The sequence below is a fragment of the Drosophila teissieri genome, chromosome 3R (assembly GCF_016746235.2).
Source record: "Drosophila teissieri strain GT53w chromosome 3R, Prin_Dtei_1.1, whole genome shotgun sequence".
NCBI lineage: Eukaryota > Metazoa > Arthropoda > Insecta > Diptera > Drosophilidae > Drosophila > Drosophila teissieri.
Window position 1 is genome coordinate 19,556,020 of NC_053032.1, and position 17,390 is coordinate 19,573,409.

General features: G+C 44.4%; 1 protein-coding gene across 1 annotated transcript in view; it reads right to left on the reverse strand.

Moving 5' to 3' along the window:
• Nucleotides 1-57: 57 nt before the first annotated feature.
• LOC122620970 overlaps nt 58-17,390 on the reverse strand; it is a 32,724-nt gene continuing 15,391 nt past the window's right edge. Inside the window, exons 2-6 of the mRNA XM_043798671.1 lie at nt 12,855-13,071; nt 11,102-11,193; nt 10,712-10,822; nt 2,334-2,603; nt 58-2,211 (exon numbers count right to left, since the gene is read on the reverse strand). Coding sequence (XP_043654606.1) covers nt 1,831-2,211; nt 2,334-2,603; nt 10,712-10,822; nt 11,102-11,193; nt 12,855-12,999 — 999 coding nt within the window. The 5' untranslated portion in view covers nt 13,000-13,071 and the 3' untranslated portion in view covers nt 58-1,830. The remainder of the gene's footprint in view (nt 2,212-2,333; nt 2,604-10,711; nt 10,823-11,101; nt 11,194-12,854; nt 13,072-17,390) is intronic.

Here is a 17,390-nt window from a genome sequence, read left to right on the forward strand (position 1 = left end):
TTGTATTATTTATTTATTTCGTCATATAATTCTTGCCTTTATCGCATTTAATTTTGAGCTAAATTCCACGCCCACATCGGCGTGCACTTTTGTTGGTTTTTGTGTGGTTTGATTTCGTTTGACCTTTTTGCCTTTGCTTAACTCGCATTAAATTATTCATAATTATGCATATTTAATATATAATTTCCTCCCGTTGACTCGTTCGCTCGACTCGTTTCATGGGCTTGTGTTATTTTCTCGTTTTCCTGTATTTAAGTTTGATTTTACATTTTATTATTAGTTTGCGTTTCAGTTTAGTTAAGTTTAGTTTGGGTTTCACTTATTTCGACCTGCCGTAACTCGCTAAAATAATTTTGGTTTCCCTTTCGTCTCATTTGATTTACATTATTTTGCTTTTTGGGCTTACTCTGTAGTTGGAAGTGCTTCCAAGAATTTTCGTTTCTTAGCTCAGAAATACGATTATGCAGAACACGATTCATAATCAAACGCAACCTGAATTTTTGTGTGAGTTTGCGCTGCGCATCAACATCTAAAAATAGTCCTTTGGCCAAGGAGTTTGGATTTACTTTCAGTGCGTTCCGCAGAATGCACCCTTAACATCTTTCAACTAACACATACCCACTAAGTTACCTCTCCACGGCAATCATTACTCGTTAAATATATATACGTTGCATTTAGTTATGTAAATTTAGTCTAAAACAAAGTCCATCTTATGCTGCTAACACAAACCGTTCGACGGAAACTAAACTTTCAACAGAAAATGGACAAAATGATACCGCAAATAAGCCACAATTGAAATGAAAACAAATCCAATTAAACTGAATTTGGCCAATATCCAATTTGACTCTTTCGATTTCATTGATTTTTCATATGGACTTAATTAGTTTTGTATTTAACTTTTTCTCCACACACTTTGCTCTAGCTTTAATTAATGTTTGCCCATGTGAGGGTTTCGTATTTATTAATTTATTATTTACTGCTTTTTTTCTTTAGTTCTTTACAGTAATTATTTACATAACTTATGTGCCTAGGCTGCGGTAGTTGGAGGGTAGGGTGTACTTAGTAGTTAAATGTGTGTCACTTATGCTTATTAATTGTTGTTTTCTTTCGTTATGTAACTTGTTTGCAAGTGTTGTTCGCCAGTGCATGTGTTAATTTATTTAAATTTATGGATTCGTTTCTTTTTTCTATACTCTGTGTTGTCTGCAGGCAGTTTTGTAGTTTTGTTTTTTTTTCAAAGAGTTAAACACCACGCCCTCATGCACAACATGCAATTACGTGTGTTACGTATTAAATTTACGCTATTTACCTTTTTACTTTTTACTTTTTACTGTACTTTTACTATTATTATTTTAACCTTCTTTTCGATCTATGCCCGAGCTTGTGTGGAAATTCAGCCCCGGCTGACTTATGTTTAATGTATTGTTATTATCAGAATTTTGTATGTAGCCATCGCAAATGAATGAATGCATTGAAAATTATCCTTCGCTTTGAACTTATGGACTGCGACCCAGTTTTTTTTTGTTTTGGTTTGTTTGGCGAATGAGGCAAATAAAAAAAAGTATAAAATACAAGGACATGCTACTAGGCGTTGACAATCCAGGGTCGCTGTCGCCAACACTTTCCCCCCACTCCCAATCCCATAATATTTTTTTTTCTGTTTTCCTTTTGATTTTTGCATATCCTTTGCTGTTGTTTTTCTGCCATCAAGCACTCGCTCTGTTTTGTTATTTTTTAATTACACAGCTCGCGCTGTTGTTTCATCCTTGGAGGTGACTTGTCCGGCTGCACTTGCCTTTACCATGGGCGGACTTAAGCGGTCCGCTGCGGTCACAGATGCGCTATGGCCAGTGTGAAAATCGCCAGCGAAACGGCGCCAAAGGCTCCGCAGCAAAGGCAGCAGCGCTGCGAGGCGCCTGTCAGCGCCGAATTGTCAGGATCTCCGTTGGCATACCGCTTGGATCCTTCGAGTCCCAGCAGATTCGGCGATATGGTAGTCGGCGGCGCCGCATTCAGGCCGATCCGCTGCGCCACAACCTTGTGGTACATGTGCCGGATGGTCACCACGCACTGCAGGTTCACGCTGTGCTGGTACTTCGTCTCGAAGAAGCCCTGCAGCGCCTGGCTGTTCGGGGAAATGCTGAGCAGGGAGTGCGTGGAGGAGCCATCGTAGGTGTCCTGCGAGATGCGCTGCAGCGGCGTCTGGCGGATCTGCAAGGGATGAATGGAGATTATGTCAGTCAAGGAAGGGACCCAAGTTCTTCTGAGGCTATTGATTCCTAATATAACGATAAATGGAAGTACATAATGTGTTGTGGGACACTGCAACTCACTTGGTTTCCGTTGATGTTCCAGGTGATGTTGGCCGGCGGATACGAGGGGCCCACCACGCACGTAGCCTTGAAGTTGTCGTTGATGCCAATCACCTTCTTGCCCACCTGCATCACCGGGTCGTCTTTGGGCAGCTCAATCACCTGCATGTAGGCCGATCGAATCTCGGTGTGGAAGAGCGGTGCGTCCTCGGAAACCTCGCACTGATAGCTGCCGCTCAGCTCCCGGGTGACACCCTTCAACGTCACCGACGTGGCATCCGAATTGGCGAGCTGAAAGTGGGCAAATGGCATAGGGATTTAAAGCACCATTGCAGGGATTTCAGCATTTAACCACACAGCAATGCAAGCAAAAAGTAATAAACTCTTTTCGAAATGATAAATGATAGCTGTGCTAGACTTGGTTTGATTGATTTTGGAACCTGCAATAATGTTTCTTTTCGCAGTGAGATTGCCATGAAAATGCGTCTCTGCCACTGCCAATATCCGAATCGAATTAAACTCCATCTTTGAGCAGAGTTCTCATTCCGATCGACATCCCCGAAAAAACCCACATCAGATGGCATGAAAAGCGCAGGCAACGCATTTGTTGGTAATCAGCAGAGCATGAGTAAGTAACAGATTGGTTTGGGTATGCCCAACCCAGCGGGCTAGATGGCTGGGTGAATCCACCCTTGGGGGATGCATTGACAGGGTATTTCAGCTTCGAGACCACTTGGTTTGTGAAACGCACTCGTTGTCGCAGTTTAGCATATTCTGTTAATTGCCAGCAAGCGCTTGCCACTTGGCAAACAGTTGTGCAATATCCTACTCAAAATCCACTTCAGCAGCGAACCACTCGCGATTACCTACCCAGTCTGTGTGAGTGTGTGAAGCGTGTGTGTTACTGGTGTGTGGGGAGTGTGTGCATGTGAGGGAGGTCCTTTTATCGCAGTCCTGGCCTTTTGTATTTAAGTTCAGCCAGCGACGAGCACAACCCATTCGCATTCGCATTCGAGTTTTGCATATGCCACCAAAGCCAGAGCGCCAACGTTGCCATCGCTTTGTTCATTTGCATCTGTACTAATCCCGGCATGGCTGCCGTTGTTGGTCGCTCGGTGGGTCCTATTGCTATTGGCATATACTCGTGGCAGCATAGAGTAGAGGAGCATCCACCCGCAACACACCAATCCCCATGCCCCATTCCCATTCCCCATCCGTTATCCTTTCTAGTGCCCCGCGGCAAACAACAGCTTTTTACGATTGTTTCAACACTTTGGCGCATTGCTCGGCTTGGCCTGGCTTTTCCTATTTAGTTTGTTGTTTTCTTTCCAGCTAGTTGTGCCAGTTCATTCGCAGATAACGCCGTCGATAAGGGCCGCCAGGCACCTACAACCTTCTGGTATTTACCCCCTTACCCACCCTCCCCCTTCTCGGTGAATCCCTGTGCTCTGTGGCGGTTACCAATTGGCATATTGGCCATGGAATGGCTGCTTCGTGGCCCCTGGCGAGCTGTGGTTTTAGTGGCTTTCGGATTTGTCGACGCTGATCTCGTTACGCAATCGTAAAATGAAAACAAATGCGAATCGTATTGATAAGGTTCTCTATATGCAAAGGGGGGTGTGGCTGGATCCATGAATAATGTTCCCTGGGCCAGAGATGCACTATGATTTCGCATTGGTTTCCATGACTTATGGGCGCTAGGGACTTATGAAGTAGCGCTGGCTGCAAAATATGTTTTGAACTAAACAACAGGAAAACATAAAAACACCCAAGATCTAATATGTAGGGATTATTATCTATGTATAGATGGCAGTGTACCAAAGTGAAATGCACACAATGTTGTGAGAGCAAATAATGGTTTTAAATGTTGAAGTATCTCATTTGAATAATATTTTCAATTTAGCTGTGCACACAAACACGCCGAGTTGCCGCTTTTTACTGCGCCTGAGGAGATTTCGACCCCGCCTAATTAAATGACACTAATTATGTAATCAAACATATACGGAAAAGTTGTTCCTGACCCGCTTTATTTATTCAACTGCTTCGGTGCGGTGCGGTGGGGATTTTTCTTGTTGTCCTGCGGCGGACTGCTGCGTCTGTCATATTTATTTAATTGCATGTGACTTTATTTGTTGGTACTCTCGGTGGTTCTTTGCGGCGGAAGCGGAAGTGGCAGCGCCAGGAAGCGCGCCAAACAAACGCAAATGTCTGCCATTTTGAGGAATGATACACACACATACACACACACACACACCCACACATACTCATCCTTTTAGTTTGCGCGCATGAAACTGTGGCCATTTCGTAACTGCTCCTCCGGGCAGTAAAAACAAGAACAGAAAAAAGAAGCAGCAAAGAATGTGAGGCAGGGAAAACTCAACTCAAGTTGCGTTTGTCGTGAAAAGGCTTTTTTTTCTGTACCAACTCGGCCCACACCGTTTCCCCCTTTTATTTATTTGTTGGCTTTTAATTTCTATTTATATTTTATATTGCTTTAGCAGTCGCAGCTGCAACTTTCTGGCATGAGGAAAAGGGAAGAAAGAAATGAAATGACGCCACTAAAGCGTAATTTTGCATGCCAAACACACACAGGAGTTTTCCCAACCAACCAACCGACCAGGCAGGCAACACACACACGCACACCCCTTCAAGCCATGTGTGAGAGTAAAGTATTGTTTCAATAATTCTGGCTTTATGAAATAATAACTTTACGGCAAAAAAGCTCTCGGCCCGGCTGAGCTGAGCTGCCAGAGTCGCCGAGTTGTAAGAATACAATGAATTTCATTGCAGTGCCCTGCCCGACTCACTTTTCTCAACTCTCTCTCTCTCTGCTCCTTCCCATTCCATCCCATCCCATTGCATTTTCCCAGCACTTTCCCACAGCCATTTTCCGTTTTCTTCCTCCTGCGACTGCTGGCTCCTCGCTGAGTTTCCGCTGTTTGTTGTGCAGCAATTTTAATTTTGCCAACGCTGTCGCATGCGGCACACTAACACACGCGCACGCGAGGATGCGGAGTATCTGTGTGAGCCAGAGCTCAGCTGCAGCATCCTCGTTTGCATGCAACACTTTATGAATTATTGCTGTATCAACTCAAGTCGCGGCCACACAACCACACTCACACACACACACTCCTATTCCCCGCCGCACACACACACACACACACACACACACACGCAAACACTTACAAACACACACTCCCATGTGCACGTATTATGTCATGCCGAATTTCCGTTGCCTGGAGCATTGTTGTAACTAACGGCTCCTCCTTCTCCAACCAATTTTCCCCCGGCCATGCCACCCACTTCTGCGAATTTTCCAGTTGCCGTTGGCATTTCACAACTTCGACTGCCTAACGCTGGGCAAAAACCGACCACAAATTTAGTGAATGAGATGTTTCCGGTGCGGTTGTTATTCTTCTTCTGCTGCCAGAGCAGTTGCTATGAACAATTTTTGGTGTTTGGAAAATGCATGGCTTTTTATTGTGCTCATTGTTGGCCCAGGCAGACAACAGCACGCCCAACTGAATGCCCCACCCCCATTAAAGCACCCAAAACCCTTAAAACCCCAACCCCCAAACCCCCAGAACCTCCACCCTCTAACCAATGCCATTTGGCGGCCTTTGGATGGAAGGACTGCAGGACGGACGCAGCTAGTTACACTCCGCGATTCCGGGGAGCTGGGTGTGCACACTTCACGAATGCATTTCGCATTTCGCATTTTTATTTATTATGTTTATTTGTTGCCATTTGTCACACAGCCATTTCTAGCCAAGGCCGCCGCGATGGCGTAAACAACAACAGCGGAAAATGGCTTGGGGAAAATGCCTGCATGTGACTAGCCTGAGTGGCTAATGGAAATTGAAGTGAGTCCTCAGAAAGGGGGAGCTCATAAGGTACGAGGATTAAAGTATAATACAGCTAAAAGAAGAATACAAATTTACTAAATCAATCGAACTTTATTACTATTATTATTTAAAAATTATCAAAGAAAACTTAAGCTTGGAACTCTGCATGACATTTGCCAAAAAATAAACTACCGTGTATTTTAAAACTTAAAACTTAAACCATAGAAAATTAGCCCTTGCCCTTTGCACACTTAATTCTTCGCCTCCCGCGCCCGTCTAGTGCATCTAATTAACAACTGCCTAAAGAAGGCCAAAAAAGAGGGAAACCCTTGGGAGTACATTCAAATCGTAGACCATAGACTACGGCCAACTTTTTTGGTCACTTCTGTCGCCAGTTTTCCCTTTTCGGCCGCCGCTGAAATTTCCCAGAGGCAAGTGCATTAATTTTAAGCGCACATTGCTGTGCATAAATGCGAGGCGTGTCGGGTTATTAACAATGTTAAAAGCAAACCCACCAGCAGCCAGGACACTCAGGCAAAAGCCAAAAGGACACTGCTTTCGACTCAGTGTGTGTGTGTGTGTGTGTGTGTTGGAGTACGACTGACGCTGCCATTACCGCAAACTTAATGCGGAATAATTCCTTCCGTGTTGACAGTGTGCAAAAAGTTTTCGGGGCGCAAATTTCTGTGCTCTCCGCGGCTGGAAAAGCGGGCGACTGCCGAGGAAAAGTGTGTCCACCAGCCAATGGCAGAGAAAGAGAGAGAGAGACAGCTAGAGAGAAAGGAACAGGGACAGAGGCTGGCTGGTGATTTTATTGTTGTGGCGGACAATGAATAAGCCGCAAAACTTTAGAGCACTTGGCATATCCTATTCCTGTCCCGCCCCGCACAGGATTCCTCCTCCCCCTCAACGGATGACCCTCAACCCGCTGAGATGGCGGCCTGGTAATTGTGTTTTTAATTGAAGATTGCCAGCGAAGCGAGCGGTGTCTCTAAATTACAAATTTAATTACATTTAACATGATGGCTTTCCTGTTTATTTCCCCCCTTTTTTCATTTTTCATTTCTATATACATATTTACTTTTTTTCCTGTTGTCCCCGTTGACATGTGTAAAGTACTGCACCGAGAAAAATCTAGGACTAGGATCTAAAGAAAATTATTATTTGAAAATGTCCCGAAATCAATTTCCCTTAAAAATACATAACCAAGTTCGAGCGAGCTGTCCCAAATCAGAAACCAATTATCGAACTTCAGAGCCCCACGATAATTTCTGCCAGTGTTATGCATGGGGGCGGGGTAGGCGTGGCTGTTGCTTTGCCTTGCTGAATGACTTTTGAAGTTTTGACGACGCGACTTGGCGTTGACTTCCTGCCCACCGCCTTAATATGCATACATTTACATTCCAATAACGCTCAAGTGGACGACACGAGTGCACTTTGGTCGGCCACGCCCCCATCTCCTGCGGCGCCCAGTGCGCCCACAAGTGCCTTTGGATGTCAGCGGCAGCGTCATCAGCAGCGGCAGCTGCAGCTGCCTTTCGAGTGCTCGATGCTTTATGCGCCACGCCCACACCACACCTACGACACGCCCCCACACCCACACACACACACCCAGACACACGCTCCTTCACATTCACATGCTCGCACAGACATGTATGCATATGCATAATGGCCGCCAACTTGGCACGAGCGTAACTTTTCTCATTAAGCGTGTTTAGCTGTTTGAAATGATTTAGCAAAAGTAAAACCAGTCAAGTTATAATGTTTTAATCTCAATTAAGGCACTTGCCACAATTTCGTAGCTGGCTCACTATCACCATCCAGCATCCACCATCCAGCATCCACTAGCCAGTCCCCTCTTCATTTGGCCCAGTTGCCTTGGCATAACTTAAAAATTCCATTTCCATTTGTGGTGTGGCCTTTGACTTTTGCCTTCGTTAGTGCCGGCAACTATCAATTTAAGTTGGAAAACACAGCTGCCGGCGCCTCATTTCGATTTGTTGCTGCTGCCTTGGGGTGCAGGGTATTTTTTTCACCTTCTCCTTTTCTTTTTTTTTTTGCAGTTTAGTTTTTGCACTTTTGCACTTTTCAAAAGCCACCTTTTAACATGGCCTCATCATCATCAGCAGCGGGGTCAGCGGGGTCAGCGGGGTCAGTGGGGTGGGGGCTAAAAACTATGGCCAACCTTCAAACTTAATTGCACAGCGAGCACGATGGCTAAATCATTTGCATTATGCAATCGACCACAGGAACCCCACCCCCCCCCGAGCTTCACTCCACTCGGATTTGCCATCTTTTCTTACGCTTTTCACCTTTAGCGGTTAACGGCTGATTGCGTCTCAAGCCGTTTTGCTCGGGAGCGAAGTGAAAATTTGCTCAAATTAAAATGAGTTTGCATCCAGATGCATCTGGAGCGCGCACATAAGTAGGCTACGAAAAATTTCGCATTAACCTCAATGGATTGCAATGCATTGGTTTGTTTGTGAGCGTGCTCGTTTTTATTGAATAGTTTCCAATTCGCTGGCGATGTAAGGCCAAATGAAGATTGGTGGGGGGGGGGAGATGGAATCGGGAAATAATTAACACGCATTGCTTGTCGCCCCGCCCACTGCTCACTGCCCACAGCCACGCCCACAGTGCGCCAAGGACCTCGAACGCTGCAATCGAAATATTTAATTAGTGCAAAAATGCCTTTGAATGCTAATTAGTGGCAAATTAACATCTGAGCAGGGACCGCTGTATTTTTTTGCTGTATTTTATTGTATTTTATTTGGGTTTTCTTTCGCATGATTCTCTTTCATTCCTCCCTTTTTTGTCTCCGCCAATGCATTGGGGAGACTGGGAGTGCAAATTAAAGACACAATCAAAGCAAATTAATCAAGTCCGCGCTGATTGATGTGGTCAGCACGCCATTATCGATACAGTGGAGATGGCCAAAAAGACCAATGGATATTAAGCAGAGCGAGCAGCAGCCAGCCAGACAGACAGACAGAGAGACAGACCGGAAACGGAAGTCGGGGGCAAATTATTTCTATGGAGCAGCCTGCGCCATCCCTCGTCGATTGCTTTGTTTCGCTTACACAAAACAAACATTACTCCATCATTGCACCCTTGCTTTATGCCATTATTTATGATTATTTAACGTTCCCCCTTTTTGGCGCATTTGAAAAATGTGGCCCGAAGTGTTTGTAAATGAGTTTGCAGTTTTATGTGCGGACGAATGAGTTTTCAATTTATATTTCGTTCATACAAATTTTTCATGGCAAATTCAAATTTATTTATTTATGATTATACGACAATCGATTCGTTTGGCACCACCCTCGGAAATCGAATATTTGAATACGCGCACTTGATCGGCACACAGCAGATGTTCTTGGGTTCTTAAATCAGTGGAATATTATCCTGTACATTGTACAACAGCACGTAAATGGTTAATGCAATTTTTATGATTAAGATTACTCAGCTGTATTTAAGGCGCTTATTAAGATACTTGTTCTATTAAACTTTGAATGCTTAGTAGCCGCTAGTTTGGTAAATCCTTTTCTCTGGCAAGAAACTTCTGTATACAGTTTGTATATGTGTAGAGACCTAAAACAGAAACTCCACAGCTTTTCCCATTAATTTGGAAAGCCTGAAGATGAACGGTGATTTTTAAATAGCGTCGAAGGAATTTCGCCACTTTTCACACTGGACTCTGGTCGAGTAATTTATCGCTTACTTTGCGGCTGTTGTTTTTATTAATGAGTGCAGCATGGAAAAGCGAGTGCCGAGCATTTTTCCCCACTAGGTGGGCTCTCCTGTCCGCTTCTTGTTGCTGCAAGTGCAGAACTTGTTTGTTTATTTGTTGGTTTTGTTTGCCAGCAGCCGCGCCATAAACTATTTTGCACTTTTCGCAATATTTCAGCGCGCTGCATGTGTGTGAGTGTGTGTCGTGGCACTTTTACGAATTGTAGAGCGGAATATTTCATACACAGACAACATACAGACGCACACACACATGCCCACTTGTAAATGCAAAACACCACCGAATATTGTAAATAAAAGTGAACAAATATTGCACAGCAATAGAAATGAAATGGGTGACACCGAAAGAGGGACACACAGGCGGCAAGATGCTAGCGGCAACTGCGACTGCGACTGCCCCCGGCATTGTCCGCATTTAAATATTTGCACAACATTTGAATGCTTTCCCATTTTGCATTTGTTGGAATGCAAACTCGGCCCGAACGAAACACATGGCCTGCTGCTCCAGTGATTTGTCCATTAAGCCGACAATGGGCGAGCAAAAACCATGATCAGAATGCCAAACTAACAGATACCGAGTACTGACTTTTCAAATATGCAATTTTTCTCTATTTTCATTTGAAGTTATAAGATAACTTCTTAAAGGAATTCGCCTCAGAGTAGTCTAGATTTTTTTAGTTTTTTCATAAAAATTAAACATTATTTCTGATACCACTGCAATACCTCGAGTTCCAAGGAGTATTACACTTAATAGAGCAAAGTACGAGCAGCTTGTGCCCATTGTGGCATCTTCAGCTTAATTTAACTTACATCAACATTAATGCCGGCGACGGCGAAGACAAATGTGGGCTTGGCCTCGCGGGGAACGTAGCGGTAGAACTCCTCCTGTCCGAAGTACCAGCGTACCGCGTACAGCGCCGCCTGCGGAGGAACGGAAGGAAAATGCGTTAATGAAAAGCCTGAGTGGTGAATAGTGTGGAGGAGCCGAGCGGAAGGTGCAGCCAGGACAATAGGCGACGGGGGGATCAGGAGACAGCAGCGAAGGAGACAGACTGCCAGAGCGACGGCGTCGACGGCAAGACAAAGTGCAAGTAATTATAATAATTAAGCATGCCGCCGACGACAATATCCTTCGTATTGTTGACTTGGCTGCTGTTCCAACGCTCCTGCCAACTTACAACTGGAGGAAGTGTCGCTTACCTGCTCCAAATCGTATTGACAAGACAATGTCGCTGCATTTCCCATTAGTACGGCCTCCGGCACAAATATCTTCAGGTCCTTTAGGCAGTGAGCTGAAAGAGTGCGGTGGCATTAATATTAAAGGCAGTCCCAAAAGTCGTTTAACCGTCGAATCTCCCGAATGACTTGTCCCACATGTCGTATACGCAACCATACGAATTCGATTATGCGGGACCAACGGAGAGTGGGGGAAGGCGGCCTACAGTTGGCATAAAAAACGAAATAAATATCGAAAAATAAAACCCAATTACCCAACCAGGCGGCAAAGGAAAGGGATCAGGCCTGAACTACTGGGAACTCCACTTGCATGTTAATTTATGACAAAGTCGAGTGTACGGCCCAAATTTGACTTGCATTAAATGAAATTTATTTATTTTATTCCATTTCGCTTCGATTTCGATTTTCCACTTTCATTTGAAACGGCTGAATAGCGCAATTGAACGCGAGTTACCGCAATTATCCACATTAAACGTGGCTCATTCGAATCAATTGAAAATTTAAATAAATTCCAGTAAAGAGATGTGCCAATATGATTATTGCATAAGCACAAAGCGTTAAATTAATTTACGCGAAGAGCAGAAAGTGTTATATTTGCCATCGAGATATGCAATTAAAGTTAAATAATTTTTTAAAGGTATAATGAGTTTAAATGCTCCTTTAATTGTCCATGTTGACATCGTACATTTAAAGATATGACATTAAAGAAATATCATTCACATGCAAACAGTTTTAATAAATGTATTTTTATGTATTTTTACAAACTTGCACGAAACTTTGATCTCTGCAGGCATCGCAAATTATATGCAGTTTCAATGATCCTTATTGATTTTACTTTGCAAGTTGTTTAATTACAAGTGTGCGGTGCATTAATTAATTTTTCTGGGTTTTACTGAAGCCCTTATGTTGTTATACACACTTACATACGTAATTCATATCTATATACTTTTAATTGTAAAGTAACCAAATGAATAAAGATAAATTCAACTGTATCTTTTGTAGTGCTAAATGAGAATAAATTTCGGTCTTAAATGAATATTTGCTGACCGCGGGCAGCCCTATTTGTTAATCAAACCGAGCACTTGATTAAGTGCCGGTTCGGGGCGAATGGAAATATATTGAAATATTTTAATATGCATGGCCTTCTTCTTATTCTGCCTCATAAAAGACCATGATAAATACGTAGTTTCGATCTCGAAGGGTAGTGCTCAATAAATGACCTGTCCTCGCAACGGTTCACACACATTTCATACGAAAGGTTTTCATCGATTTGTGGGATCGGCGGGTTGGCGACGGAAACAAGTGAAGTGACAGGCATGTGGTTGGCCAAATTATGGCAACTTTAATTGAACAAACCAATATTAATCAAAGGCCAATGCTCGCCCATTCCCGGACCATTTAATAAATTGACTACTTCACCGCCGTTCGGCGGAAGAGTTGGTTTTTCGCCTGGTCAAATGGCTGGATAAATGGGTGGTCCAGTGCATAATATATGTGTATAAACAGTTATTTGGTAGATTAAATAATCAATTTTAACCACGCCCCGCAACACGCAGTTGGCATAATAAATTCAGCTTGTTTAACATGACACACTGGCTGAAGTGGTAGGGGATACGGATTCGGATTCGGAAACGGATGTGGAAGGGGATGGGGAAGGGGAAGGGGAATGGGAAGCCCTGCAATATGCCATTTATATGTGGGTCTTTTGAACACTTACCACTGAGCAATAACTCTGAGATTATAATCCAGCTCAACGCCAGCATATTGAATGCCGTATGCAAGGCTCCCGGTCGGCAGGCGCTGCTCATTCTTCGTCCTTTTCGTCCTTCTTCTGGCCGGCTCCGTATCCTTTGGCTGGCCATGTCTATTTGTTGCCGCTACAGTCGCAATATCTGCTGCTGCTCCTGCTGCTGCTGCTCCTGCTCCTGTTGCTGCTGCAAAGAGAGAGAGTTGCAGTGCATGAGAAAAAGTTTGAAGCACCATATAATCATATTTGAGATGATGCTTTCAGGCTTATTGATAACTGGCTGGCTACTTGTCAAAGTTTCAGCAGTAGCAGCAAATTGAAATGTTGCTCTTCCATCCAGCCCCATCTTCAGTCTATTTATCCGCTCTCTCAGTGCTCTTTGTTTCTGTCTATAGCTCCGTGCTCTGTACTCTGTACTCTGTAGTAGCGACGAGGTACTATGTCCTAGATGTGTCCCCCGTCTCCTCTTCTCCCGTTTGAGAACTTTCTAAGGCTTTCAATGACACGCGTCCGTAAGTTTCAACAGCTCGACGTGCTTAAAAAGTTGGCAACAAGACAGAAACCTTTAACTAAACAGCACACAACAGGCGATGCTCTCTGTGTGTGAGTGCGTGAGCCAAATGTGTGTGAGCCAAATGGCATTAAGCATACGCAGCGTTCGCCCAGACTAGACCAGTCCAGACCAGACCAGACCGGACCAGAGCAGACAGATGCATCAGAACACCCACTGATTGACAGCTGGGGGCTTTATTTGGCATACACGGGACGGAGACGGTGCGTCTCTGACAACTGAAATAGATTGGATATGTGAACGGTGGACAGTTCTAAAGGGGGAGGGTTCTCGAGAACAGGGTGGCTACTAGTGACCAAAACATTGAAAACAATTGTCAGTTGCTGGTTGCATTTGTAACTTGGCTGACAGGACAAGACGTCTGCGTCGTGTATCAATTAGACCGCAAAATCAGCAAGACCAATTGTTTGGCTTCCATTTGGCCGCAAAAACAGAAGCTAATGGTCAAAAGTTACAAATGGCCCCCAAGCAAACACTGCACATACAGATACAGCTACAGATACAGATACAAAAGCGGAGATACTACGATACGAAGCAGGATATTTTGATAATGATATCATCATATCAACGCATTAATTCAAGGCGCTCTAAGCACATAAGCCTGGGTTGGGGCTTATATGTCATTTGCTGCATCGTCTTGAGGTCGAGTGCGCAGAGCGTTTTGGCTCCAATTTTGAATGGCAATCCCTCGAAATAAACACAGGAAACCAGAACCAGAGACAAAACCCAGAAATGGAGCAGTAAAATGCCATTAGTCTGGACGGGGGACCTCTGGCACTCCAATCATTTTGTGCTCTTAAGCAGGCGACTCAAAGTTATCGTCGTTCGTCGTCCCTCTGCCTCAGAAACAACAATCGCATTAACCTACACGGCCACCCACTGGATGAAGGACTCCGGAGCAAGGACCAAGGACGAAGGACGAAGTGTTGCCTTTGCATTTTGCATGCCCAACGACCTTTCCCTTCGACCATTTCAAGCATATCGTTTTGCAAATTGTCCGGCAGATTGAGACACATCCTCATCGATTTGTTTGCTTGCGGGTTGGTTTGCTGGATCGACTCCGTTAAATGCCCTCATGTGAGCATTTAAATTAAATTTAAATATTATTGTAGGCAAGTCGATTATGTTCGGGTCATCATTTTGAACTTTAATGTTTCGGTGTTATTGTTTGAATGGCCTGGCCCCAAGCAGCAGGCCTTCTCTGCTGACTAATAGCCTTTCTGTTTTTGGGGCACTAAGGGAAATTATTTTGCGGTTGGCTGTCTGTGGTCCTGATGATATCCTCTGATGTTCCTCAGCCCCTTTTGTATTTCATCCAACCATTGTCTTTGTGTGCTCTAGCATTAGGAATTCACAAAATTTGTAGTCCGGCTCAAATTTGATAAAAACGAATTTCCAAATATTTCATTATGATTTTAATTGAAATTTCTCCGCATAGTAAATTTCAGGCCCAACCCAAAAGCCTTTTGTGCTTCGCAGACTTAAATAAGATTGAAATATTTGATTTAATGTATGTGTGCGTGCCCTGAAAAGCTGAAAGCTGAGCACTGAGCTCCGAAGATCATAATTATAAACAGAGTAAATTAACAAATTATTTTTCGGCGCTTTTCGAGAGGCAACAAAATTTCACCCCAGACATGAAAACGTGTGTAATTAAAAAAGTTACAGCTTCAGCTGAATAAAATGTCCAGTGCAGCGTATATGTGTCGGATTAACTTTTTTAAAGTGCCATAAAACAGTTGATTATGGCGTCATTAACGCAAATCTAAGCGCCGGGGAGAAATAATCAAATTAATTTTTTATGTACAAAGTTTGCAGTTTGCCAATAGCAGAGCCCAGCTCATCATAAGCAGTCAGCTCTGAAAAGGACGCTTAACCTAATGGCAACGTCGGCAATGGCGGTTGGGGAACGGTTCCGTCGGATTTGGATTCTTGGGGAGCCAACCGCTCGTAACGATGACGACGATGGCTACGATGGCGAGGACAAAGGACAATGCCGGATATTCAAATTCCGAGGAGAAATTCAATTGAAAGTCAAATCAAAACAAAGCAAACGAAAATCCGTAATTGACAACATTTCAGCTGATAATGAGCACTTTGCCAGGGGTCTGCGAAAATCGAAATCCGTTGGATGGGGGCAAAAGTATCTGTACGCGGGGATAGCTACTGTTATATAGTTGGAGTTGAAATCAAATCGAATCGGAGGGGTGGACACCTCAGCAAACCCATCAAAACCAGTGGCCGAGCCAATTGATATGATTTTCCGGAATGACATGAAATAGTTCGCCGAACGCAATGGATTGGTGTATGGCAAACAACAGATACACTTCAATTAGAAGTTACACTTCTCTCTAATATATAACCATTTATCCACCTCTTGTATCTCTTTGTTGCAATTCTTGTTTGGTTTTCTGGCTTTTTTAAGTGTAGACAATAAGTAGTTACTGGAGAGCAGTTGCTGACCGGTTTCTAATGCGGAAGGCATGACAGGCCAGTATGCTGAGCCAGCAGCAGGTAAGCCCTGTTGGCTATCCAGTTTGGCATCGATTTCGTAGCCATGATGCCAATCGCCGACACTTGAGCTGCTGAAAATTGTCATTGTTGTAGCGACACAACTGGGTAAGCAGGAAAACTGGTACGGCTTTAAGAGCAGAAGCACTTAAAGGATTCAGTCAGCTGTGCCGGTCTTGAAGCTCATTCATTTCGCTGATCCACTTTGCTAATCGCCGGCTGTCAGACGGAGCATATACACCCAAAACAATAATCGCAAATCAAGAGAAATCGTTGCTATCATACGCACACACTTATAACGCATTAAATGCGTCCTTGATTGATGCGACACTTGCTCGAGGGCTTCTCATTAGGTTTAGTGCCCCGTGCGAGGCGACTGGAGCACTTGTGCTCCTCCTCCTTCCGCCTCTCGTACGGCTCTAGCCTCTAATCAATCAATCAGTGTTTATGCCACATTCTCCTCGCCGGAAAGCAGGCCCCTTCGCTCTGCTCCAAGGACCAAGGACAAACGAATCGAAACGAGACGAAACGAAACCAAAATAAAAGAACTGAAGGCAACAGAAAGTACATAATGAACAATGCCAAAGCGAGAAAGAAACTTGGCGAAACAATTGCCTCGCTTGATGCGTCGTTTGACGAATGCCCCACGGGGTCGGATCTGAATCCAGAATCCAGGACCCAAATACGGAATACTATAATCGGTTCCGTGCCACTGGTTAGCCCCCATCTTCTTTGGTTTGCTTCTAAAAAAAAAAAAGGGAAGCCGCCAGCCATTGGCCCCCGAAAATACCCTTCAATGTTTGCTTTTGTGCGGCGTTGGCGTTTTTACAACTTCCGCTCTTCGGCGGGGCAAGGCGAGTTCATCACAGGTTCCTGATTGCCAATGAAGGATTAATGCGGCTGCTGCTCCTGCTGCTGCTGCTGCTCCTGCTGGTTAGCAACACTAGGGGCACGCTTTGATTGCAGCAGCGTTTGGCTGCAGGCTGAAACCCAACTAGGATCGAAGGAGCCGGGAGCACGACCATTTGCCAGGATACAGGCGGCGGAAGCTTTGTGTAATGGCACAAAGGATTGCAAATTGCCAAGGCACTTCCTGCAAGGACATTGATTTCTTTCCCCCCTTTTCTTTTTTTTTTTTGTTTTTTGCCAAGCCTGATCAAACGGTCTTCCTACTTCCTACTTCCTCCGCCACTTATGCATATTCCACTCAAAGACTTGCTCTCTTGCCCAGCGTTGAGTTGACACGCCTCCCGCCCTCCTGCCCACCGTCCACCGCCTTCTGTTTCCCTTAATTATGCATGACTCACTAATGAATTTAGCCGTAATTATTTGCAGGCAACTGCGATAGCCGGCCGCCGAAGACGTGGTCATGGCAGTCCGTTGTTTCGGGTCAATATTTAATCAAAACGCCGATTGCGGTTGTC